At 37.5% G+C, this 27534-nt stretch overlaps 1 protein-coding gene across 1 annotated transcript in view; it reads left to right on the top strand.

Moving 5' to 3' along the window:
- The first annotated feature begins 3507 nt into the window (after positions 1 to 3507).
- Positions 3508 to 27534, top strand: part of cunh14orf180 (chromosome unknown C14orf180 homolog) — a 39223-nt gene continuing 15196 nt past the window's right edge. The window contains exons 1-4 of the mRNA XM_055160819.1: positions 3508 to 3660; positions 6697 to 6727; positions 16280 to 16366; positions 23000 to 23126. Of these exons, the coding sequence (XP_055016794.1) occupies positions 3508 to 3660; positions 6697 to 6727; positions 16280 to 16366; positions 23000 to 23126 (398 nt within the window). The remainder of the gene's footprint in view (positions 3661 to 6696; positions 6728 to 16279; positions 16367 to 22999; positions 23127 to 27534) is intronic.

Genomic DNA, 27534 nt, shown 5'->3' with positions numbered 1-27534 from the left:
ACATCCCTCCTCATTTACAGCATTGTCACATTAAGATCTGCATGTTTTCTGCTCATAAAAGTACTGCACATCGTATCAGTTTAAGCTGTAGTGTACAGTTTTGTATCATAATTTTTGTATGTTTACGGAGAATTGTCGCGTGGGAGCAGTAATAACATAGGTTTGTGGACAGAGCATTGGCCAAAATATTACTGCTAACCATAAGGAGTGTTTGAATAGGGCCGGGAGAGATCACTACATTACTCAAACATGCCTGGATGACATATAAAGCCACTTTAGGCATGTTTTTGATGAGGGAACAACACTATAACATGTTAGAGCTGACTTGGGAATTGTCCAGCTCCCAGGCCACATACAGCCCTATGATTGACTCTGACCATCTCGTTTAAGCTCATTTGGAATTACAAAATAAATGTATTTTATCATTTTACCTCATGCATAGGTTAAAGCTGCATTTCTTTTTTTTAGAGGTGTTTTTTAAATGACTTTTTTTGTAAGGCAAATTCACTTTTTCATTACTTAGTCATAACATCTTTTACTCTTAGCAGCTTGTCAAAACAATGCTATTTACTGTTTTTTTAATAAAGAAATACAATTAATATTATGCAGAATTGAGTTAAGCATTTAGGCCTGGCCCTCCACAATATTTTCTGTTTCTCCTGTGGCCCCATGAAAAAAAAAAAAGTTGTCCATGCCTGTGTTATAGAGTTGATTTTGCATAATACCCCCTCTTTAATAGCTTTTTAGATACATTATTGTGAAACTTAGACAAACTTTATTGATCCATAAGGGAAATTATTTGGTCATAGTAGCTCACACATCACAGTATATTATAATAACAAGGCTCAACAACATAATAAGTTCAAGATAAGTGGCAAAAATAGCACAAGAGACTGGTGTCAGCAAGGAATAATTATATAAATGTGTCCAAACTTACAGGTTAAAAGCCATTGTGCCTGGTAGTTTTAACATAGTATTAGAAACTGTCATGGTGCTTTTCACTCTGTCCCTATGAAATGAGCCTAATTGTTCCACTATCAACACAGGATGCTGCATAAGAGGCCCATCTGTCCTGACAAATGATAAACAGAGTGACGAGTGCTTACATAATGTCATCAATGGTAATGGTGCCTGGAGGTGTCAATAAACCTAATGTGTCTGGATAGAAGGAGGTGATTTGAAGTGATAATACAGCAGTTATGACTAAACAGCTATAGGATGTTGTGTTTTTTGTAAGAAATATCCACAAAATCCACAAATGTCGGACCTGTTTGTTTATATTATGCGCATGGTTCATTATCCGTCTTCTGGATCATTCTGTGTCTAATCATAACACAAAATCTGCTCATTAACATTAGTCATTTTGTCAGCACCATCTCAAACACAGGCCTGTAATTGTTCTACTAAAAAAAACACTGAAAGAAATTAACAGAACCGTGTGTAAGATTTAGAGAAGAGCATTTAAATTCCATAAACATGACCTGTTCCCACGCAAGACAGACACAATATTTATACTTTGCAGCGGAAGTCATCTACATTCCCTGGGGGTGTGATGCTAATTGTAGGCACTGCTTTGTATGAGGCTTTGTTAGACTTTAATATGAGCTTTTTTTTAAATGTAGTGTGTCCAGAAAGAATTGACTTAGTTGGTGTTTGTGCTGTTAAACCCCTCTCAAATAATATTACAGTCAGTGTTTGGAGTAATACATTATAAAAGTAACAAATTACTGTAATGCATTGCTTTTAGCTGTAACTCAGTAATGTAAGGCAGTACAGGGGAAAAAAAAGAGAATATTTTACTCTGTACAATATCAGTAACGCAATGCATTTTTAACCTGGATTGAAGTGGTGGGTTTTTCGTTTTTCGTTATACAAATTTGCTAAAATCACAGTGATATCAGCAGTGGTGAAACGCCATCGTTATGGTTCAGAATGTCGGGACAGGCCCAGAGGTGCGCCCGTGTAGACCTTTGGATAAGCGCGGGTGAAAGGACCAGCGCAGAGCTCCACGCTCCACAGGGCTAAAGTAACCGACGCTCGATCGCTGTTTGCAGATACCCTGCTCAATGAGCTCGGGGTTCTCTCAGGGGTGGTCCTAGATTCCAAGACCTAGTCCAAGATTAGTCCTGGTTTAGTCCTGGTTTAGACCTGGTTCAGTCCTGGTTCAACTCTGGTTTAGTCCTGGTTTAGTCCTGCTTCAGTCCTCCTGGTTCAGTCCTCAGTTCAGTTTTTGGTTTAGACCTGGTTCAGTTCTGGTTTGGTTCTAGTTCAGTCCTGGTTTAGTCCTGGTTCAGTCCATATAGAGCGCAAAGGTCTGGCATCTTCGCAGAGTTATTTTGGTGAGAATAACTTAAAAGTGCTGTAATAGTCATGTGATGTTTTACATTTTAAACACAGTAATATTGTAATGTAACGAATTACTTTGAAATTACAGTAACAAGTCATAAAAAATAGCACATTATAGTTTTGAAGTAACTTGTCCAACAGTGATTACAGTCACTCACGTTTTTTTGTTGAACAGGTTCCTGAAAATGTGTTCATTTGTATTTTTATCTTGAGTTTTTTACTGTTTCCTTTGCTAATGTTTGCATTGTGTCTCCGCTAATACGCATGCATGTGTATTGCATGATGTCATTGCAAATATATCGATACTATATCGATATTGTATCACCAAATTTAGTATCAATATTCAGATTTTTTTGCACACCCCTGCTTTTAACCATGCAACATAAAAACACCAGACTTTCTTTGTATAAAAAGCTCACATTTATCAACAGTTGTCAGCGAGATTTAATTTGTGCACTTGTCAATACAGGAATGTGTTCATTTGTTTTGGGAATGACTTTTTCATAGAATCAAATGTAAACAAATGGACCATAATATGAAACATGCTCACACAGCATTTCCTGCTTTGCTTATTGGTGCACATTCCCTATGCGCTGCTCATTTATAAATTATCACCCCTCCAAGATCTCACTCTTATGTATTACCATATGAATGCAAATTAGAGCAGTCAAATCACATTCAAACCTGCCTCCCCTATTCTCTATTCTATCCTTTGATGCTATGTTTAGTCTGGGCCTGGCTCTTTCCTCATTACCCCAGCGTGGCAATTTCCCTTTTAAAGCCGAAGACACCGTGTGCTACATACAAGTGGGCGGTGCTTCGGCGACTGCCCCGCTCCCTGATTGGCCTGCGGCGCTGCCACTCAGGCTGCCCACACTCTCTGACTTCCTCTGTCCTCCTTTCCTGGTGCAGCCGGGAGGAAGAGGAGGAGGAGGGAGGGAATGGATCTTAGCTGTGTGTTGAGCCGAAGCTTCTCCTCTCCAGCCTGCCTCTCACCTCGCCACCTGTGCTTTGCTTTCCACAGAGACGAAGAACCGGGATCTGCCTCCGACAAAGCTACTCCACGACTACCATTGTTCCAGAAGTGAGAGGAGAGGAGCGCGCGCGTGAGGGGAGGGGGGTGCCGATGGGAGCCAGTGCTTTGGCGGGGGACAGAGGGTGATGCTGAGCGGGGGGCGGGAGGGGTTGTTTGAGCTGGGACGGAGGCTCCAGCGGCAGGGGGAGTACCAGGCTGCCCTCCACTGCTTCCTCAGCTGCCTGCTCGGACTCACCCATGTGCAGAGCTTCAACTCGCTGCCCAACTGCCTCCACCAGGTGAGAGACGCAGCCGGACCACAGACAAGACAAATGTAACAAATGTTCACTTAAAGGACCCATATTTTACACTGCTTTCTGGTCTTTGTTATGTATAATGTTGTTTACTCATGGAAAACATACTTGTGTTTTTTTTCATTCATTCATGTTTATCACACAAACCCTTGCATATTTAGGCTGAGTTCTTCTCTCAACACTTTGGTCCACCTTGTGATGTCATGTGGTAATACAGGAAGTGCTCCACTGTGTTTTTAAACTCCACACACCTTCACTAGAATCATTCAGAACAGACCATTTTTCAGCTTTGGGGATGTACACAGACTAATAATAAAGGTTTACTCAAACATGTGCGAATGGAACAAAACTCCAGGTCTGTTTTTGATGAGATAACATTATTATGACGTTAAAAAAGCTCACAAGAGGCAATGTTGCGTAATGCAGGACCTTTAAAATGGCCAGAAATGTCATTGGTGGTTCGTGTGATTCAAATGGGGCTGTGCATGCGGCTTGCCCCAATGTCAAGTTAAGTAGGCCAATCCATCACATGTTGACACTAGCCATTCTTTCCCAGTGGGGGTGTAGTAAATAGAGCACAACATGTTCACTGCAAAAAATGTAAAAAAAAAAAAAAAAATCTGAAAAAAGTTCAGAATGGGGTATTGTCCTGCCGTCATTATGTGGGCAATTTGCTCACACATTTTCCTTGTGAGCCATGTTAGAATGTTGTTACCTCCTCAAAAACATACCCTAGTTGTATTTTGTTTCATTCACACATGTTTGAGTAAGTCTTTATCATTAGTCTATCCACATCTCTATAACCCAGAATGCTCTGTTCCACCTTGTGATGTCATGAAGCGGTCATTTTCAAGTTATCATCTAGCTTTAATTCTTTGTTCAGTAAAGATGGCAATTCCAGGGCTGAAATCATCCAAATTATTCCAGTGAAGGTGTAAGGATCTTAAAAACACAGTGGAGCACTTCCTGTAGTCCCATGTGACATCACAAGGTGTTTTCTCTTTGAGCAAAGAACTCAGCCTAAATATGCAGGGTTTGTGTGTGAATTAAACAAAACACGACTCCAAGTATGGAGCAAGAAACAGCATTATAATAGATCAAAAAATAGTGTAATATAGTCCTTTTATAATAAGACTTATAAGGAAACACATCAAAAAAGTCAATTTAATTAACCAAAATAAGTGAATCCAACTCAAGCATACAGAATGTAATCATTAAGTTTCATTTTTTGCAGTGTTGTTTCCGCTAATAGAAAGTGTCTTTTCCCTTTGTGTATAGCGACAGAATGGTTAGCTCATATCTAGGTCACTGTGTATATACGTCTCGGAAATGCATGATCCGGTCGATGCAGATGATATTAAAGTTTAAAAGACCTCTACTTCAGTTTGACACCGGATTCGTTTCTTGCTGGAAACTCTTGAAAGTCAAAACAATGTGGAGTGATGTTCTCCAGACCAGTGGAAATGCTAGGAGAGGTAGCTATTTGTTTTGAGTGCTAGTGTACAACAACTGGAGATCTACAACTCGTCCTAGTAAACTTAAGACTAGTTCAGTAGCAGAGCCGAGAATTCATTACAATCACTGTTTATTATGAAGTACAATCTATCGAAAACAAAAGCATAACAACTACATTATGTATTTTAAACTAATCTAACTTAAAGGGCCCATATTACGCTATTTTCAAGTCTTTGTTATTATGTTTCCTCATCAAAAACAGAATTGTGTTTTGTTTCATTCACACATATTTAACACACAAACCCTGCACATTTAGGTCGAGTTCTTCTCTCAAATGCTGTGTTCCACCTTGTGATGTCATGTTGTAATACAGGAAGTGCACCACTGTGATTTTAAACTCCAAACACCTCCACTGGGATAATTTGGATAATTTCAGACCAGAATTGCTAATCTCTCCTAAACCAAAGGTAAAAGGGAGCTATTAACTTGAAAACTACCTCTTCGTGACATCACAAGGTGTAACAGAGCATTTTGACCTTTGGAGATGTAAGACAGAGTCCTGCACAGGTCCATTTTTGTAGACCCACACCCGTCCGTTAACCCGTGATTATATCGAAGTTAAATCCACATCCTGCCCGGACCTGTTAACATTAAACTTGTTACCCGCCCGTGTCTGTGATAAATTGGTTTCAGCCCATTAGTCCAACAGTCCAATAGTCCAGGACTAAACCAGGACTGAACCAGGACTAAACCAGGTCTGAACCTACGCCGTGTCATTAGCGGATTATAAATATATGCACGCCGCAAACAGCAAAGCCAGTCGCCAGGACTAAACAAGGACTGAACCAGGACTAAACCAGGACTAAACCAGGACTACACCAGGACTACACCAGCACTGTACCAAGACTGAACCAGGACTAAACCAGGACTACACCAGCACTGAACCAGAACTGAACCAGGACTAAACCAGAACTAAACCAGGACTAAACCATTTATGTAATAAAAACACTAAAGTCACTCTCTCAGCCTGGTCTGCCATCGTTTCAGGAAAAGACCGGTTGGGTACCCGCAATTAAGATGAATAATAATTGATTAATAATAACGGATTACTCAAACATGCATGAATGAAACAAAACACATATTTTTTGATGAGATGGCAACATTATAACATGGCTTAGAGCTCACAAGAGTAGATTTAGCGTAAAATAACTACACTTTAACTACACTTTAACTACACAACTAGGGCAAGCCAGTACTGAGATTATCCAATTTACCACAATTTAAATGTCATTTATTTGTGGTGACAGATGCTCAATGTAAGTAAGTAGTCTTAAAACAGTATTGGTATGTCCTTGAGTGAAAGAGACCCACTTTACCTGATCTAATTCTGCTTAACTCACTTAACTTATTTGAAGTACCAAGTTAAAACAGTGAGAGAATTTGACTTGGGCTTTATATAGAAATGCATCCTTCCGTTCAATGACCCACTCTCGTCCTGACTCCCAAAATAAAAAGAGATGATGTCATAGTTTATATACTTAAACTTGCTTTTTTTGTGCTTTACAGATTGCGGAGCTCTTCATCACTGAAAAGAACTGTATCCTTTACAAACGCAAATTAAAATGGCCCTTACACGCCATTGTGCTCGTTAGCATAGCCGGTAACCCTCTAACCCTCTACCCTGGTTGTAAACGCTTGTATCTGGAGGCTGCTTTGGATGGCTAATTCCAACACAAAGCCTTATTCAGCTCTTTCACAGAAGCCGGCGTAAATGAGGGAGTCGAAGCCTTTTGGGGGGGAGCGGCTTCATAAAAACTCATTGTCCCAGAATGCCGTGCGGGTTTGTGTCACTTGGCCCCGGCTCGGCGTGTATCTGTTAAGAGGATTTGTAGGCTCTTATCTCGGGACAGCAGACCCGCTAATTAACCTGTCCATGGACCAGCGCATACAAACTAAACTATGACACTGTAGAACATGCATGGGGGAGAATAGGCGGGGTTGGGTTTCAGGATATGTTACCCGGCTGTTATCGAGACAGTACCAACACTTCGGCGCACGGCTCAGGTTCAAACAGCCAGTCATTTTCCAACACAGCATCTTTGTCCGATAACTATCAGCAAGATCGCGCTGAATGAAAAGGATGCTGCATAAGAGGCCCATCTGTCCTGACAAATGATAAACAGAGTGACGAGGGCTTACATAATGTCATCAATAGTAATGGTGCCTGGAGGTGTCAATAAACCTAATGTGGTTGTATAGAAAGAGGTGATTTTGAAGTGATAATACAGCGTGACTAAACAGCTATAGGAATAAGAAATACACATGAAAGCCACAAATGTTGAACCAGATAGTTTATATGATTGATAAGGTCCATTATGGAGTAAGAGTAACGTTAACTCAAATTATTTAAGTGGAAGTACAAAGTAGTGGTCCAAGAAATTGTGAGTAAAAAAGTATTTGGGGGAACTACTGCTTAACTTAAAGACTTAACATCTGATTTATAATTTGAAGTTAATGTAATTTGAAGGACAAAACATTAAATGTTGGTCAAAATCTGGTGTTTTCACAGGACAAACAAAAATGGGACAAACTAAATCATATTTGAAGGAGCAAAGTTCGAATTATTTCATATTGTCACCATAAAATTCATTTGTAGACTTACAGTGGGAAGAGTAATCAAAACCTTAACTCAAGTAAGAGTACTGTGACTGAAATTTAAAAAAAATATATATTACTCACGTAGGAGTAAAACTATGCTGCTAGAAAAGTACAGTTTCTTTAAAAAGTTACTCAAGTACTGTTAAATGTAACTGAGTACTACCCACCTCTGCTAATTATCACACAAACTCTGCAAATTAACACTAGCGATTTAGACACCGTCATTTTAAGAACGATGTTATGTCAGGTTTGTTAAGTTTGCACATTGCATATTGAAAATAAAAGTTATCATCTGAATCTATGGAATAAATGCATTTAGGAAAGTTGTTTAGTTTATAAAAGCAGACATTGATGACAGAAGGTGAAGGGGCATTTTCTAATCTACAAATCTATTGCAAAGGAAAGTATGGGTCGACTCTAACCTAAAAAGTCCAAAGTCTAACCTATAAAAGTCCACAATGAATGAAAAATAATTGATTCAATGATTACACATTACCCAAAAACTTTAAGTGGGACTAAACACACACAAACTCCACCCATGAACAAATTTTAATCACTTATTTACAAAACGCCATTTTGCCGATCAGTCCCCATTGTCCACAGCTCTCTACTTACTCCAATTTTATTTTCTTAATCAGTCATACATGTAGAATTCGGCAGCGTAGTCATTTTGGTACAAATTAAAAAAAAAACACTACTCATCCGAATCTTTGTTGCGATGATGTTTACGGCGACATCAGCTCCCATTGGGCACTGCAGTTTTCTAATGCGGAAATCAGCGTTCTTGTTTCTTTTACGAAGTCGTTTTAGAAGAATATTGTGACTTAAAATGACTTATAACATAATAATCCAGGGGTCATAGATTATAACTTTATGGCAACCCTAAGCACAATATGTGTTCTTTAAATAAAATAATTACTTCTAATACGAGCTAATGATCTGTGTTTTGCATGTGTGTGTGATGAACTCTCTGGTATATTTCTCACGTGGCTTTTTAATTGCAGTCTATAGTTCACCTGCTGTCAATCCATTCTCACTCTTCAATGTAAAGCTAAATTTAGTCAGTCAACAGAGGTGTGCAATGTTGACAGTGAGTGCATGAGAGGAGGAGCCTTATGTAATGTCTGTTAGCTCTGCCATCACCTGTCTGGGATGCACCCACCTCACGCCCGAGACATCCCAGGACAACATGACTGCAGGGGAGACTTTGAACTGTTTACCAACTGTAGTACCAAGAAGTACATCGCATTTCTCGCAGTTCAGATAAGTCCACACGTTGACATGGCATTTTAAAGCTTACTTTAAAGTGGACTGTGTAACTTTTATGGCCCACTAACTGCTTCTTGTGTACATTGAAGTGTTATTGGTTTGCCTTGTATATTCCAGTGTATATGTTTAAGTATCACCATGGAAACAAGTGGCTGACTCTATCCAGCGAAGTTTCAGGTTAGGTCTGCGGAGAGGTTACCCCATTCACAGTACAAGTGCAGGTATTTCAAGTATTGAGCAATGTAGACAAGTCATAACTATGTGCTTATTTCCATCTGGACAGAAGTTTAATGCCGTATTATAGGACATTCTAGGCCAAGCAATAACAGCTCTGTGTAAGTATAGTTGATGGAAAAGTTACACATTGCACCTTTAAACACAACATGGTAGTTTCTTTTATATTACCATGTGGCCTTATATCTGTGTAATCCCTCAGTGGTCCATGTAGATTCCATAGTGGTCCATGGGCGTGTACTATAGTCTACGTGCTCTTATACATGTTCTGATACAGCGCAAGGTCGTTCTAAAGCTTTTCAGGAGAGGAAGGTTAATTTATGTCATGTGAATGTGACTGTCTTTGTATCAGTATTTGTTCAAATGAGTATCAAGTTTCCATACTAGTTTTAATATCAAATAATATCCTAGATACAAGCAGTTAGCAGATTGCTTATAGTACTCTTATATGAGTAATAAAAGTTTTGGTTACTGTTCCCACTCTGAATAAGACTACAGGTGACAAAAGCTTTATGTTGACAATATGAAATGTTTTAAACATTTGTGTTTCTTGTACCACAGGACTGGACCCTTTAGCACAGGGGAGTCCAACTCAGATTCACAGAGGGCCTAAATTAAAACCTGGGACTATCGTAAGTCATGGGCCAACCTAAACTTTTTTGGAGATATGTAATGTTAAACCTTTTCTTATTGAAATAAATGTTTAATAATAGTTTTGTTTAAACATTGAATACAGAACAAGCATAATATAAAAATAATAACAACATTTTAAATAAATCATGTCTCTATAGTCTATCTGTAGCCTTCAAGCCAGCTCTAATACATATTTGATATGATTTTGTGATCCAAATATAACTATATCGTGGGCCAAATTTGGCCCCCGGGCCTGAGTTTGACATTTCTGCCTTAGCAGAAAGCAAAAACTGACACAAATAAGTAACAACATGTAGTTTAAAAGTGATGTTACAATATAGTGAGTTTGTGGATGCAATTCTTTTTTTTTTCATACAGACCTTAAAAAATGTTTCTTAAAAGTGCACTGCTTAACTTTTCTGGTGGAGGGTTCGCTACCTGCTTGTTTCCATGAAGATGTTTTTGCTTTGTCAAGAATGTTCCACAGTGTGATGAAGAGGTGCCTCTATTCACAGAAGGAAAGACTGTGTTTTAGAGCAATAGAAACACTCATAATGAATAAATGCTCTATGGACATGTTTAGGTAGAGGAGCCTCCAGCAGGAAAGTTAAGCAGTGCACCCTTAATTATGATTTTATTTTTTTTTTAAATCACATGATGTACGAGTTATGATTCATAGACTACACCGTGCCTTCAAACAACTTAAGATTATTTTGTGCGTTCTTCCTTACACCACAATCTGTTTCTGAAATCACAGTTCTCACAAGCATTTTCATCATGCGCATCAACCACATCCGTCCTCAGGGGATCTGGGTCGTAGGTCACAGTTAAAGTAGGTCACGGATCTTATGGTAAACACTGCGCTTTACCCTTTCGCCTGCATATTTGTTGTATATTTTCTATTTCCATACTGCGTCCTGGCCCAGATCCAGATAAGTGCATGTGCTGCAGATAGAGGGGCCTGGATGTTTAAGGCCTGGGGTGGTGTTATCAGAGTTGGCAGCTTTATACTGACCTTTGGGGCCACTCACAGTCTGAGAGCTCGATGATAGGCTTCTAAGAACATAGGGAACATTGTGATTTTGTCACTTTGATTGTGGATGAAATACAGACCGCGTGTTTGCGCTGGATACGTTTTACAATTGCTTGTTCTGCTTTTTGTGTTTGGCTCTTAGATAGACTCCCAGGATCAAACAAAAGCGTTAGGTAATTCCAATATCCAATAATGTGTGGGGTATTTCCAATTTATTTTGACTGGTCATCTGGCCTACTGCTGTAGCTGATAAGCATTACTTCCCGATACCGATATTTCCCATTTAAAATCCAGAGCTAGGTCCACAAATTTTACTTTAAGTCACAATAACAAATAAACTTTTCACTTTTGTAAAAAAAAAAAAAGACAAAATGTATTTTAGTGGGACATAAAAGCATTTGTTTGAGTAAAAACAGCCACATAATGCTTTTCTTTTTCCATTTTGACTCATTAGTCTCTTGCAGCATGAAAAAATACCAGTATAGAATATCGGTACTGAGAATCATTATCAGCTGATACCGATTCTGGCACCGATTTAAAGCCCATCCCTATTTCCATTATTTTATTTGCACAACAAATGATTCTTTTGATGTCCTGACTTTTTGACATGGTTCGAGAGAGCAACTCCAGTCCCCTTAGGTTGTCCTGCCCCTGAAGTTGAGAAACAGTGTATTAGAAAACAATTTGTAAGTTATGAAAAATCAAACAAGCTAAAATTAAAATCAGATGGAAACATTGCTTGTCTCCATGGAGATGTTATGACAGTAACTTTATGTAACTATCTCTAATACATTTACATAATTACACATGTTTTTATTGCTCTAAAATACCTTGAGGGGTCGTCTCTCCACAGATTTGACCTGTAACTTGACAGTGCCATCTGCTTATTTCCATGTGGACAGAAGTTTAATGCCATACTCTAGGACAGGGGTGTCAAACAGCGGGCCAAAAATAAAAAACTGTGACTAAGTCGGCCAAACTAAATATGTATTGACAAATTTCAACAACATCTGCATGTTTTCTCTTCTTTCGAGATATGTAATGTTAAACCTTTTCTTATTAAAATAAATGTTTAATAATAGTTTTGCTTAAACATTGAATCAAGAACAAGCATAATATAAGATAATAACAGAATTTTAAGTAAATAATGTCTTATAACATCTCTATATAGGCAAGTGTAGTCTTTAAACACATATTAACACATATAGATTTTAAAGTTCTTTTATTAGTTTATAAAGCTCTTAATGGTCTTAGTCCTATTTATTTATCTGATCTGCTTTTATCATATGAGCCCTCTCGGACTCTCAGGTCCTCAGGTAGTCTTCTTTTAACTGTCCCAAGAGTCCAGCTAAAACTCACGGTGAGGCGTCATTCAGCTTTTACAACCCCCGTTTGTGGAACAGTCTACCTGAGGATCTGAGGTCCGCTGCGAGTGTTCATATTTTTAAAAGTAAACTCAAAACGTATCTTTTTAATTTAGCTTTTAATTGAAACTTTTATCCGTTTTAACTTAAATTATTATTATTATTATAATAATAATTATTATTATTATATTTATTTATTTTAAATTAAATGATCATTACTGTTTTACTTTGTCTCCATTTGATTTTAGCTCTCCATTTTGATTTTTATGATAACCTTTAGGAGTTTTATGTTTTAGTTTTTATGTTTATGTTTAAATGGTTGTATATATGGATGAAACAATGGGATGGGGTGGGGGGTTGCTCTTGATTTTAATTATTGTATTGTAATTTTTCTGTTGCATGTGAAGCACTTTGTGCTACATTTCAAATGTATGAAAAGTGCTATACAAATAAAGTTTGATTGATTGATTGATTGATTAAATCATAGTAGTTTCTTTTGCATTACCCATTATGTCACCCCTCAGTGGTCCAGGTAGGTTCCATAGTGGTCTGTGGGCATATACTATAGTCTACGTGCTCTTATACATTTCTGATATAGCCCAAGGTCATTCTAAAGCGATTCAGGAGTGGAAAATTCACTTCTGTCCTGTGAATGTGACTGTCTTAGTATCGATACTTGTTCAAATGAGTATCTAATTTCCATACTTGTTTTAGTATCGAGTAGTATCTGATTTTCTAAACCTTTTAAAGTATTTAAAAGGTTTCTAAAGGTTTTTTATAGTGATTTTGGCATAAAATCATGCTCATTGTGCATCCCTTCCATATACAATAATGTGAGTCTTTAAGTCTTACTGCGTTCCCTTGGGGTTACTTGAGAGCGTGCTGTACATGTGTGCTCATGTATGGCCTGACTGTGAGAGATCCAGTTGCAGTGCGGCAGGATGTGGCATGTTTAGGTCAGGTGCCTTCCCCTGAGAGCGTGCTGAGGTGTGCGCGCTGGTGTTGTTGTGGTGAGGTGTAAAAATAACCCAGGATACAAGTGGAGCCCTGACCTGTGGCTGAGCAGTGCCCCTAATCCCCCTCCTCCAACCCCCTGTGCATCCTCTCCATATGTTCACACTGGATTCTGTAGACACTCATACGCAAGTTTAATAACATGTTTTTATTTTTCCTCCGTATAAATACCAGAGGAGTGTTCAGAAAATGTAACTTAAAGGCACTGCACCTAATTTTTACTGTTGTAAAACATGTGAAAAACAAGTTGCATTTTAAATATTTTGCTGTAGTTTTTTTCACTTATACAATGATTCACCACAATGAGTTTATAAGCACTTAGACCAGGGGTGTCCAAACTTAGCCTGATTAATCAGACAGTTTCAATTCATGGAAACCCTCTGACCTCGCAATATTAGGATTCATGAGAGAGAAATGAAAATTTAGCGGAGGCACTAGGTGGCGTCAGCCTGGCTAGTCCAAAGTATGGCTCAGGGGCCAAAAACTGACATGATTTTTTTTACCCTTAGACCTCCTGGTGAATTGGCCCAAATGATTATAGGCAGTGTTTTCTACTGGGCATTGAAGTGTTTCTACAAATATAATGTCAATAACATTACACTGTATTGTGTGTACAGGCCTAAAATGAGTGTTCCAAGCCAAGCAAAAAAGTTTGGACACCCTTGACTTAGGTTGTATGTAAAATCCCTCAGTGGTCCAGGTAGAATCCATGGCGAAGTTCTGAACTGAAGAAGCGGCTTGGATGAGCTGCAAAACATATTTGACCAAAAACTTTTATCCAGCTGACAAATTGAATTTCTCCTTTGCCACCCCAGACTTAGGGTTAAAAAAAAAGTTAACAGCAACTAGCATGCTAACACAAACTTGATTATGGGACAATAAAACACTTCATAATTAGATGCAAACAGCACGGGAGATATTTTTACTTAAATTATATATTGTGTTTGATGAATATTACATGTACAGAGCAGAATAGAGACCATCACTGTAGATGCAGACAGTACACAGTGGACTTTTGAGCCTCAAATGCTGCTTAAACATTATATAATACATTATATTCAACCAAGACACATTTTACCCAAATACAAAAATCAGGTGCAGGCCCTTTTATGTATTCTGTCACCCTGGGTTGCATGCTCCCTAATCTTACACAGCCCTATGCTCGTCCCACCATGTAAAATGTGTCACTGAGTATTTCCTAGAAACTTCTCCACTTCTGTATCTAAATAATTCACGTGGCTTAAAGCTTTTATCCTTCACACTTTCTAACTCTATTGTCTATTGGCTCTATCGCCTCTCTACTGTAGTCCCACTTCTCAGTATATCTGGACTTTCCTTGAAGAATATTCTATCAGTGACAAAGAAAAACAAACCAGCTGCTCTTTTTCCACTACTGTCCGCCCTGCTAAGTATATACTAAGTACATGTACTATTCTGGCTTTGTGTGTTATCAGTGGTGGAACAAGTACTTACAGTTTTTTTTTGTTTTTTTTTAATAAAAGTACAGATAGTGGAGCAAAAACACATAATACATAAAAAATCTACTTAAGCAAAAGTAGTAAAGTAAATTTTTAAAATCTTTAAAAAGTTAAGTTTAATTACAAATAGACTTTGAGAGTAAAAAGTTAAAGTATTTCATTCAGATTTTTAGGCCTATTAAAGCTTCAAATTTATCAGTTTTGAAAATGTGTGCTGAATTTTGTTCAATAGAAACAACTGTCTTTTTTTTCTAGCAGTTTTTATTTGTTTTTGTTCATATTATCAATGCATTAAAAACCCCTCAGCGGGTCTCAAACAATAATAAAAAGTACTTTTACTTTTCAGGCCACATAAAAAATTTAGGGGAGTAGAAAGTACAGATACATACTCTTGAATGTAGTGAAAAAGTAAAAAGTATCCATTTTGAAATGTATTTAAAGGTGCACTGTGTAACCTTTTGGTGGGAGGTCTGTCACCTGATTTTTTTCTATGGAGATGTCATTGCTCTGCCTGGAATGTTCCACAGTGTGACATTAAACAGCTCTACTTCACATTTATTCAGTTACAGGTGGTTTTATTGCTCAAAAATACCCAGAAAAATAGGCATTCTGATCACTGATCTAACCTTTACCTTGGTCTCGTTTGGTCTCGATGAAGATGGAAAGGTTTAATGCCATATTATGAAACATTCCAGACAAAGCAATAGCATCTCCATGGAGAAAAGCATTTGTATACAGCATACAGGAAGTACTCCACTATGTTTTTAAACTCCATATACCTTCATTAGAATTGCAGATCTCTACTGAACAAAAGGTAAAAAATATCTGACATCACAAGGTGGGACAGAGCATTTTGAGCTTTGGAGATGCAGACAGCTTGATAATGCGAAGGTTACTCAAACATTGTGAATGAAACAAAACATAACTCGAGCTTTGTAACATAATTAAAAGCTCAAAAGTGTAGATTTTGCGCAGTATAGGAAAAGTACTTTAATACTTTTACTTTGTTCCATTCCACCACTGTGTATTATTAGCATGTATTTGTCCATAGGGATGAGGGACGCTAAGTAGGACATTTGGACAGGCGTGCGTGTATTTTAAGCAAGCCTTTTTTTCTATTCACCTGACAGGCTTCAATGGTGTCAGTTTACGGCCACTTTCACCGCACAATGCTCTGGGATCCTGGTATTTTTAGGCTGCTTTTAATAGACCCCCTTTTCATCACAACAACGCTGGTATTTAGAGCGGTTCAAAACACAGTAACATAACATAACATAGGATAACATACGCTGCTAATCCTGTTTTGACCAAATCTCGTGTAATCGGGGGTCATTGCGACAGGGATTATAGCGTGCTTTGTTTACTCGTGTGACGTAGACGCAGGATGTTTTGAATATGGGGGGGCCTGGGGGTTTTTTGAAGGGGGATATCGTACACTGTTGTTGGACCTTAACCCTTATAAACAGATGGGAAGGCGCTCCAGTTCATTCAAGCTGAGAAGATGTTCTACGAAGTGGCGCTGATAGAACTGACCGCTCTCCAAAGGGACACTGGTGAGTACGTGTGTGTTTGCATGCTTCGTGAGGCCATTGACTTCCATACATTTCCTATAGAGACTGACCCTTTGACCAGAATGAATATTTGGCAAAGTGTAACCTAAAGTTTAAAGATTTTTGTGTTATGACGATGATAAGAAGTTGGTGATACGATAAATACTTTGATATATAGGTCACGATATGATACATTTTACGATACAGTGTACTTTAAATTCAATACAATATATTTCAATATTTCGATACAGTTCAGTGAAAAACAAAGGTTAAATCATGACTGTGATACTAAAAGTCTACTAAGTCCACTGAGTTTGTGCAAAGTTAATATGAAAAACACCAATTTTACTCATCAAAACAGTGAAAATGTCAGCACAATTGTAGCTCTCCCACAAAATAATTTAGTAAAATATACCTAGAAATACTCTTGGTAATATATCGATACAGCAGCCCACGATATCGATACTATATCATCAAATTAAACAATACGATATTTTGATATTTCAGTATTTTTGCACACCCCTAATAATGACTTAAATAATTATCTTAAGTACGCACTAGTAATGTTGCCATTTTTGAAAAATGTGTTGGTAAAAAGTTAATTTTTTTTCCGATTTCAGTATTAAGATCTGAAAATTCTCGGTTGTTAAAGAGAAAAGAGAAAAATACAATACATTCATCTATATTTTCATTGGTACTTCTTTGAATTCCTTTGAACAAATAGTCATTGCGTAAATGTTCCAATTTCAAATAGGTTTAGTAAAATTGGCAAGAAAAAAATTATTTTGATTACGGTAGGACTTACACAAAATTATAGGGGATTTTTTACATACATTTTTTAAAGTAAACGTTATGTGTAATAGTTCAGAAAAATAGTTCTAGTTGCCCACAAATTTTATGAAACAATGCTTTGAATTTGTTGGGTCTTAGGGTCAGAAAAACTTAATCAATTTTGTTGTAATCAGTTTTAGAGAATGAAGAAAATTCACAAAAATTCTCGGTTATTACAGAGAAAAGAGAAAAATATTATCCATCCATCATTCCATAGTTTCACTGGTACTTCTTTGAATTAATTTGAACAAATCATTTTAAGTTGTAAATGTTACATTTACGGTAGGACTTACACAAAATTATAGGGGATTTTTTACATACATTTTTAAAAGTTTACTTTATGTGTAATAGTTCAGAAAAATACTTCTAGTGGCCCACAAATTCTATGAAACAATACTGTGAGTTTGTTGGGTCTTGGGGTCAGAAAAACTTAATCAGTTTGTTGTAATCCATTTTAGTGAATGAAGAAAATTCACAAAAATTCTATGTTGTTACAGAGAAAAGAGAAAAATATAATACATTCATCCATATTTTGATTGGAATTCATTTGAACAAATAATTTTGAGTTGTAAATGTTTCAATTTCAAGTAGGTTTAGTAAAATTTCAAAGAAAAAAAATATTCTGATTAGGATTTACACATTACACACACATTACATTTTTTAAGTAAACTTTATGTGTAAGAAGATCAGAAGAATAGTTCTGGTTGTCCACAAAAAACTTTGAAAAACTTAATCAGTTTTGTTGTAATCAGTTTTAGTGAATGAGAAGATAATATTATATAACTTTTTAGTGTAATTATTGCACTACCAGTCAAAAGTTTCTACACACCTTCTCATTCAGTGCTTTTTTGCTTTATGTTTACTACTTTCTACATTTTACATTAGGTTAGAAACCAAATATTTGAAGCAAGATGTGTTTAGAATGATGAAAAAATGAAATAACTGAACTAAATATGTTTTATATTTTATATTCAGATCCTCATTAGTAGCCTCCCTTTGCTTTGTTGACAGCGTTGCAAACCCTTGACCTTTTCTCACGGAGCTCCTTGACGAAGTCTCCTGAAATGTTTTTCACTCACAGCTGTGCCATGTCAGGCTCAAGGAATGCCAAGAGTACAAACCAGGGTTCAAAGCAAAGGGTGGCTATTTTGAATTATGAGTTTATTTTTGTTCCATATGTGTCAAATCATAATGTTGATGGCTTTAGTGAGAATCTACAATACAAAAAAATCACTGAAATAAAGACGAAAATGTCCAAACTTTTGACTGACATTGTATGTCATATGTTAAAAATAATAATGACACTTGAATTACATGTTTACTGGGACAAAGCATTAGTGAAACCCTCCCACCTCTTAGCCTCTTGTTCCTCTGCCCTAGTTACCAAACCATTTACAAGTGTAGCCAGTTTGTCTAATGGCGTTGGCGGAGCACAAGGTGTCTTTGTGTGTGTGACCGCTAGCTCATCCCGCTAATGTAATGTCACCGGATGCCCCCCGTCCCCGCCTGGTGCAGCCTTGAGATTAGCGCGTAGTCGCCGTCAGCCGCGAACGCCGCTCCTCCATTCATCACCGCGGGGGCCCAGTCGTCTGCCTCCCTCTTCCCCTGTGTGTGCGAGTGTGTGTGTGTGTGCGAGTGAGTGTGTGGGTTGCTGAGGTAGCAGGCTGGCCTCAGAGCCGGAGAGTGGACAGTGAGGAGACAAATGGCCGCCTTCTGCAGTATGTCATTTAGGAAGACCGTGTCACCGTAGAATAGCGCGGGCCTGAATCAGCACTCAGCAGATTGAATGTAGACTTCTCCCGAGGCTAGACTTGGCACTGAGCGTTAAGATACTACTACCACTCTGCAGTTCACACCTCATATAGTATTTGCTGATAGTACGTCTGTTAGAACGCTTAAAGGGCCATATTACGCTGTTTTCTGATCTGTGTTATGATCACAAACGTACCCAGAGTTGTGTTTTCTTTCATTCACACGTGTTTAACACATAAACCTGCATTTAGGGTGAGTTCTCATCTCAAACAGAAAATACTCTGATCAATCTTGTGATCCAATCCATGTCATGTGTTTATATAGGAAGTGCTCAGGGAAGTTTTTTAATTCGCCTTCTCTAGTTATTTGGATAATCTCTACTGAACAAAAGGTAAAAGGTATTGTATTTTTCAGACTATGAGGCACACTTAAAATCCTTTAATTTTATCAAAAATCATCAGTGCGCCTAATAATCCAGTGCGCCTTATGTATTATTTCTGGTAGTGCTTGCTGACCCCAAACTGATTTTATGTGGTACACTGTGCTCAAAAATCTGTCAAAATGTTTTAGCATGACTTTTTAGTAAGCTTCGAAACCATACTGCTCGATGGATTGTCGGAGTATTACGGCTACTGTAGTCAGGAGCCTCGGAGTCTATGCAAATTAGCCACGTGGTTTTAAGTTTCATTTCTGTAAAACGGAAACAAATGTGCGCAAACCTGCATTAAACACATTATTACTCAACATATATTTGAGTCGTCCTCGTAGGAAATTAAAAAAACAAACTTAAATTATCCACCCACATTCACATTCATAATACACATTCACCAAGACAGGGAGGCAACGCCAGGTGAGTTAGTTATGCCTGGGCTAAAGGATCAGTCTCAAGTGTCATCTGTCTGCTTAATGCACCTTATAATCCGGTGCCGACTATGTATGAAAATAGTCGAGAGAATTCAACATTATTGATATTGCGCCTTTTGGTCCGAAAAATACAGTACTTTTATTGGTTTACTAAGCTCTTAGTCCTATTTATTTATCTGATCTGCTTTTATCATTTGACCCTCAACACACTGAAAACTAGCACTGTCCATTCCAGTCTAGTCCAGTCCAGTCTATTTATGCGTTTCGTGTAGGGAGTATTATACGTCTGGTGACCAAGATAACAAGGATTGAGTGGCCACAGTACAGCACAGCGCAGCAATTTCTCTTTCATTGATTCCAAAAAGACTAACTCTTTTCTTAGTACACTATCAGTCAAAGTTTGGACACATCTTCTGATTTAGTGATATAATCTGGTGCGCCTTATAGTCTGAAACATGCACTACTTTTATTGGTTTACAAAGCTCTTAGTCCTATTTATTTATCTGATCTGCTTCCATCATATGATCGTCAACACCCTCAACACAACTAGCACTGTCCATTCCAGTCTAGTCCAGTCCAGTCTGGTTATGCGTTTGTTGTAGGGAGTATTATACCTCTGGTGACCAAGATAACAAGGATTGAGGGGCCACAGTACAGCACAGCTCTGCAATTTCTCTATCACTCTCTTTTCCTACTACACTGTCAGTCAAAAGTTTGGACATATCTTCTGATTTAGTGTTATTTTGTTTCGCTTAATGCACCTTATAATCCAGCGTGTCTTATATTTTGAACTTGGGAAATGTAGACAGACTTATAATAAAGGATTACTCAAACATGTGCATGAAAGAAAACACAAATCCAGATCTGTTTTTGATGAGGTAACAACATTATAACATGATTTAAAGCTCACAAGAGTCAGTTTTGCGTAATATATGACCTTTAAGAGATATTTGTTGAGTAAGATAAGCAAACAGTAGTACGTGTTTAATAGTATCATAAATACTGTACAATTTATAAGTCCAGAGCGAATTATGACTGACATCTGTAAAAAAAAATCTGTAAAAATACTCAGGATTCTGTATAAACCACTGAAACTTAAAGTGTATATGACAGGTTTTCATTCTTTTTTCATTCTGACTTGGTGGGGCAGTACTTCAGAGGTTTACGTCAGTTAAGTGGCAGTTTGTGGGAAAATGTCGAGAAGAAGAAGGAAGTTGCACTGAGTTCTTAAAGAGAACTGAAAAGCCAAACAAACTATGCGGCATTTTATGTGGAACTGAAAACATGCTTGTGGAAGTTATGGATTGATGTAATAGTGAAATGTGGAAATGGTAGGTTAATATGTACTTATGACATCTTAAACATTGTCATAACAAAATAATGGAGTTGTCAAATATATATTTTTATTTGTTTAAGCATAACTATTGTGTAATTTAGAAAAGTTATGGCCTTGTTAAGATTATGGTTGCTTATGGTTGGTTATGGAGTTATGGAATTACTTCTACATATCTTGAACTTAAGTAATAAACTTCTCTAGGATTTAAAAATATATAGACAAAACATAGTAAAAAATGTTAGTAAAATTCCATATGTTATGTTAATTTTGTTTTAGTGATGCAATGAAAAATGACTTAGTGAAATGTGTAATGTAACCTGTCAAATGCATTTAAGGGTGCTTTGCTATGTTTAGTTTGCATGTTCTCCCCATGTTTACGAACACTCTGGACTAGTTATAATACACCAGGGGTGTCAAACCCAAATTCACAGAGGCCAAAATTAAAAACTGTTAGTAAGTTGTGGGCCAAACTAAATATTTATTGAAAAATTTCAACAACATCTTTCTCTTTCTTTGAGATATGTAATATTAAACCTTTTCTTATTAAAATAAATGTTTCATAACAGTTTTGCTTAAACATTGAATCCAGAACAAGCAAAATATAAAATAATAATAAAATTTTAAATAAATAATGTCTCTACAGCCTATCTGTAACCGGTGGGCAGCTCTAATAGATATTTGATATGATCTCGTGGGCAAAATATAATTATATTGCGAGCCAAATTTGGCCCCTGGGCCTGACTCTGACATGTCTGCAATAGATCTTTTTCACAACGGCCTGAAGTGCCCCGCTGTAGGTGTGCAGAACTTCCGATTAATGGTTTAATGGTTTTCTCCACCAGCTAAATAAATCTGCCTGCCCCATCACCAAATCTTCAACCCACAAGGTCCACCAAGGATAAACATTCTTCCATGAAGAATTTACCCACAACTATCAAGATAAGAAAGATGAAAACTTAAAGGCGAACAACGACTATCATTAGTGAACTACTGAGCAAAACTAACATTATGGATGGTATCCTAGAAATGGCTCACATTTGAACTGCACAAATCTATCTGTGCTAATATCAACATCATGAAATTGATTTTTTATTTTAATTGTAGAATTAGTGAACAAGTTACTTATGTTTTATTTATGACCATAACATTAATTTTGCTCAGTAGTTCACTAATGTGTCGTCGTTGTTCGCCTTTTAAGTTTTCGTCTTTCTTACCTTGATAGTTGTGGATAAATTCTTCAAGGGAAAATGTTTATCCTTTGTGGACCTGAAGTGTTTGCTGAAGATTTGGGGATGGGGCAGATTTATGAAGCCGGTGGAGAATACACCAGACATTTCCACAGAAATTTTGCCATAGAAAAACATTAACCGGAAGTTCCTCAAATCTACAGCGAGACACTTTCAGCCGTTGTGAAAAAGTTTTATAGGTTGGATCTAATTCTCAGTCTATCAAGTCTTTGCTTCTTAATAGACAATTAAATAAAACAGTGTGTTAAAGTTGTTGAGTATCTGCCAACCTCATTCAAATTAAACAGTCAAAACTAAAACAATGCATTATCTTATGAGGTACAATTTGCAATCTAAACTTGTGGCTTTAACTCCAGCTCCAGTGTAGGTGTTAGCTTGTCCCTGTGTGTGTGTGTGTCTGTGGGTGGTGTAGGTGCCTGACCCCGCCCCCCCATCTCCCTCCCTCTTTCTCTCTCTCTTTCTCTTTCACTCCTTCTCCCTCTCTTATCAGTCCTCTCCTATGCGCTGTCCTCAGTTGGCTTGTGTCTCCCTCTCAGAGCAGTATAGGCCCACACAGGGAGCGCAGCAATACCAGATCCATTCACATGCCTTGTGTTTGCATCGCAGGCCCGCAGGAGGAGGCCACCCTGGGGTCTGCGGGGGCGGCATGGAGCAGTCCGGAGGAGCTGTCGGAGCAGGCGTCCCAAGCACAGCACCTGGAGAGACTGGCCCAGCTCTGCATCATGAGCAAACAGTAAGTCACCTGTGGAGCGCAGGGGGAGAAAGATAACCTGACGTGTGACTTATCTGAGGAGACTTCTGTGTTTTATCATGTGTGGATGATAACACAGAGGTCCAATATTATGTGAAAGTGACTCTTTTCAGTTTTAAGACATGTTAGAATGATGTTAATCCCTCAAAAACATACTTGGAGTTGTGTTTTGTTTCATTCACACATGTTTGAGTAACCTTTTATTATTATTATTAGTCAGTTCATTAAGCTGTAGTTTTTAAGTTACGTTTTACCTTAAGTAGAGAGTGACAATTCCAGGGCTGAAATTATCCAAATTATTTTAGTGAGGTGTATGGAGTTTAAAAACATAGAGGAGAGTGTTAAATATGCAGGGTTTGTGCGTTAAACATGTGAGAATGAAACAAAACACAACTTCAGGTCTGTTTTTGAGGTGGAAACAACATTGTAAAAGAGATCAAAAAATAACATAATATTGGCCCTTTAAATTCTGAGAGAAAATTCACTTACTGATCTGAAAGTTGGCATTTCATTCCTTACCGTTGTGTCCTTGGGCAAGACATTCCTCCACCCTGCCTCCCAGATCTGTGTTCATAAGTGGGTTAGTGTGTAAGTGTATGTGAATATAAATGACTACTTTGATCCTTTGTATAAAGACTATTTTAGTAGTTTTGAAAAGTGACTGCGTTGTGACCTGTGTTAAAATCACTTGGTAGGATCAGAGTTATTTATTTTTATTTCCCTTGAGATCTGATTTATTTTAGTTTTGCTTAGTGTTAACCTGTAATGTCAGCAGCAATCTGTGGAGGTAAGGTGTTCTGCTATTTCTAGACATTTGTGTAATTACTATATAAATAGACGACTACTACACGTTCAATGATGAGTCAAGAGCTCAAAATTTACTGCTGAAACATTTAGACTGTAACTTAAATGAGTAAAGGAAACTGTAGATATTCAAAACAGTCTTCTAAATTATGTGATGAATATTTCAGAAACATAGTGGTCATACGTTTTAATAATAAGTTCCACATTTTCAGAGGTGGATACTACACAGTTGTGTTTAGTCAGTTACATAAAGTTGAGTAACTTTTTTTAAAGCGAAAACCTTTCCAGCAGGATACTTTTGCTCCTACTTGAGTAATATTTGTTTTGAGCTAACAGTTTTGGTTCCTCTCTCACTTTGGTAAGTCTAAAAGTGACAAAAAGAAAAAGCTTTATGTTGACAATATGACATGATTTGAACAGTTGTGTTTCTAGCAACACTCCTTCAGATATGATTTAGTATTTCTGATTTATCTATCATTTGAAAACACCAGATTTTGTCTTCAGTTTTAATTTAATTTTGTGTAGAGTTTTATTTAATGTTGTGTAATGTTTTTTAACTTCAATTTACATTAGACTCTTTAAGTAAATCTTGCTTGAGTAATCGTTTTCCTAAATCCTTTTTGACTAAGTAATTTCTTAACTACTACTTGGCACTTCAACTTGAGTAATATTATTTTGAAGTAACGTCACTTTTACTGAAGTACGATTTCTGGCAACTCTACCCACCTCTACAAATTTGTCATCGTCAAATGCCAAAGTGCCCCATGTCAGGATGACTCTAAAGATGAATTACGCTACAGTATACTGTTCTACAAAAGTCTGCGTTCCAATCACTCCGTATTGTAAATGACGTTGTCCAAAATGATCTCATGTTTTTACAACACAACTTGAACTTTGGAAAATTCTTACTCCATGTCCTCGTCACACTGATTAAACGCATGTCATATATACTACATTCCAAATATTCCAGGAAATCTGTCCCACTTTGCTTAAACAAACAGTGTATTTACTTGTGTTATCACCAGTCATGTGGCATGGCAAGACACTTTGATAAACATAAACCTTGACTTACTTTTAAAATCCCAGCAGATAACATTCAAAACACAGACTCCACGCAGTCCAGCACTACTACAATGTACTTCTATTTTTGCACTTTGAGCTTTGTATCATGCGTTGTCCCTAAAATAACATTCTTGTGAAGTTAAAAATCTGCTCAGACAAATAATTCTTTGTCTCACGCAAACACACACACACACATTCCCCTGTTGTGGAGTGGAAATTTTCAGTCTCAGATAAGGCCCTTCTCCTGATGCGTTTGGGCAGAGTTGGATTTCCCTGTTTAAAAAGGCGACACCGCTGACTACGTGTGCGTTACCAGGCTCTGTGGCAGATCTGTTGTCATTGTTGGGACTGGCCCTTTTAACCTGATTGTGGGAGAGGGTGACAGGGTGACACGGCTGACACGGGTGACACAGGTGACATGGGTGAAGCTCTGCACACGTACTCTTCTGTTAAAGTTAGATGAGGGGCTGGGTGATCGTACATGCACCCAGCTCGGGGAGAGTGATCTGATCGCCTGAATGATCTTTGAGTTTGGTTATGCAACTGTGTAAAATAGAAGAAAGTTGTGTAAGTCGTAGTTGGGTCCCTCACGATTCAATACGATACACGATACATGGCTCACGATATGATATTATCACAATATGGCTATACATGCAGTAATCAATACATAATAATCACACATGGTACTGATATATTGCTGTTTTATGAGAACCAAATACATTTTAACCACTGTTTTTCTTTATTAATCCACTTCTTAACAAAGTAAATATGAAAAACATGAATATGTCAAGTGTATTACATAAACAAGTTTTCTTACACTAAATAAGCAACAAAATTCTAGTGTGGTCACACAAAAAATTGCTAAAAGTTACCAAAAAATAAATACTTGTGGCGATGTATTGATACAGCAGCCCACAATAACGATGCTGTATCACCAAATTTAGTGTCTTGATATTTCTATATTTTTGCACACCCCTAATCAATACTGAAGATCAAATTTTTTAAAGGTGCATTGTGTAGCTTTTCTGGTGGATGGTCTGTCATCTGATTGCCTTTTTAAGATGTTGCTTTACTTAGAATGTTCCACAAGCATTAAATTAATCAATCTTAGGAAGTGCATCCAGTGTAAAATAATAAAATAATAAATAAAATAAATAATAAATAAATAAATAAAATAATGCACACCAAAATGCACAACTGAAACTAATTTTATTGTGGGATTACAGGTCAGATATGTGGAGAGGCAAACTCACAATGCATGTTTTTCTATTCTTTCTTTTTTTGTAGCAATAGTTGAATAAATCAAAGTTTTCCAAAATGGTGTTGTGCACAGACGCAGCGGCTCAAAGCTCTTATGGGGTTATTTATAGTGTCCTATTTCGTTGTTTTCTAAGACAACGAGAATAAAATCTTGCATCTTGAATTTATGAATCTTGAAATGGGCATGTTTAATCCTATACTGTGGAACATCTCTATAGAAACAAAAAGTGACACAGTGCATCAACATTAAAGAAACAAAGAGGTATGTTTTACATCTGAATATGTTTTGTCTACAACTTTTGCCTCACAGCAGAAATATGAATGTTGTCACATTCAATCTAGATTCAACCTAAAACTTGTTGAGCAGGGTTAAGTAGACCAATATTCATTCAAATGTGAGAAGCGTCCCCGAGCGCTGCACTTTAGTCTGTCGTTGCTCCTTACAGATTACCTCAGCAACGGTGAAAGGAAAGGAACAAAATCCCTATGGGCACAGTGAAGTCTACTTTTCTGGAAGTGGGTCAGACACATTTTCTTTCTTCTCTGAGTTATTATTGCTTTGCCTGGAATATTCTAGCCAGGCTGGCGCCACCTAGTGCCTCCGCTCAATTTAATTTTTCTCCAGCGACTAGGTCAGGAATCAGAATACACTAGATATACACAATATACTACTCTTCACATTCTTCAAGAACCCCGGAAGTTGTAGACCGTGCACCGGCCAATCAGCGAAGAGCTGTGAAGCCATGACCTCAAACTCAAGCACCTGTCTGGGTTTTTTTTGTGGAACAGCACAAAAGTAAACAAAGCGGTTGAGATAAATCTAGACGAAGACAGACGTTCTGTGTTCACAACGATTCCCGTGATCAAGCATTTAAAGCCGAAACAAAGAGAATGTTGGGTGAATTTTATCATGGAGAAAGACGTTATTGCCCTTCTTTCTCTGGGATTTGGTGCCCGCGTACTGTCGAGCGAACGAATCCTAATGCTGCAAGGTCAAACGGTTTCAAGTGAAACCAGCTGATGAGTCAGGCTAGGAATATTCCACATGATGGCATTAAATTTATCAATCTATCTTAGAGATTGAACAATATATGGGTTGGCCAATATATCAGTCCGACATTTGAACATTTTAGTGCATAAGCTAACGGCCTTTAATCTCCAGCACAGACCGATTGTTTATCTTGATCAAATACACACAAAGCTTATTATATTAGGTTTGTGGTTTTAAAAAAAAGTGCTCTGGGTGAGTCTGTAGTAAATTAAA

This window comes from Boleophthalmus pectinirostris, unplaced genomic scaffold (assembly GCF_026225935.1).
Source record: "Boleophthalmus pectinirostris isolate CB_2022bp ecotype Guang Dong unplaced genomic scaffold, ASM2622593v1 HiC_scaffold_10, whole genome shotgun sequence".
NCBI lineage: Eukaryota > Metazoa > Chordata > Actinopteri > Gobiiformes > Gobiidae > Boleophthalmus > Boleophthalmus pectinirostris.
The sequence above is the reverse complement of the archived record's forward strand: the minus strand, read 5'-3'. Positions and strand labels throughout refer to the sequence as shown.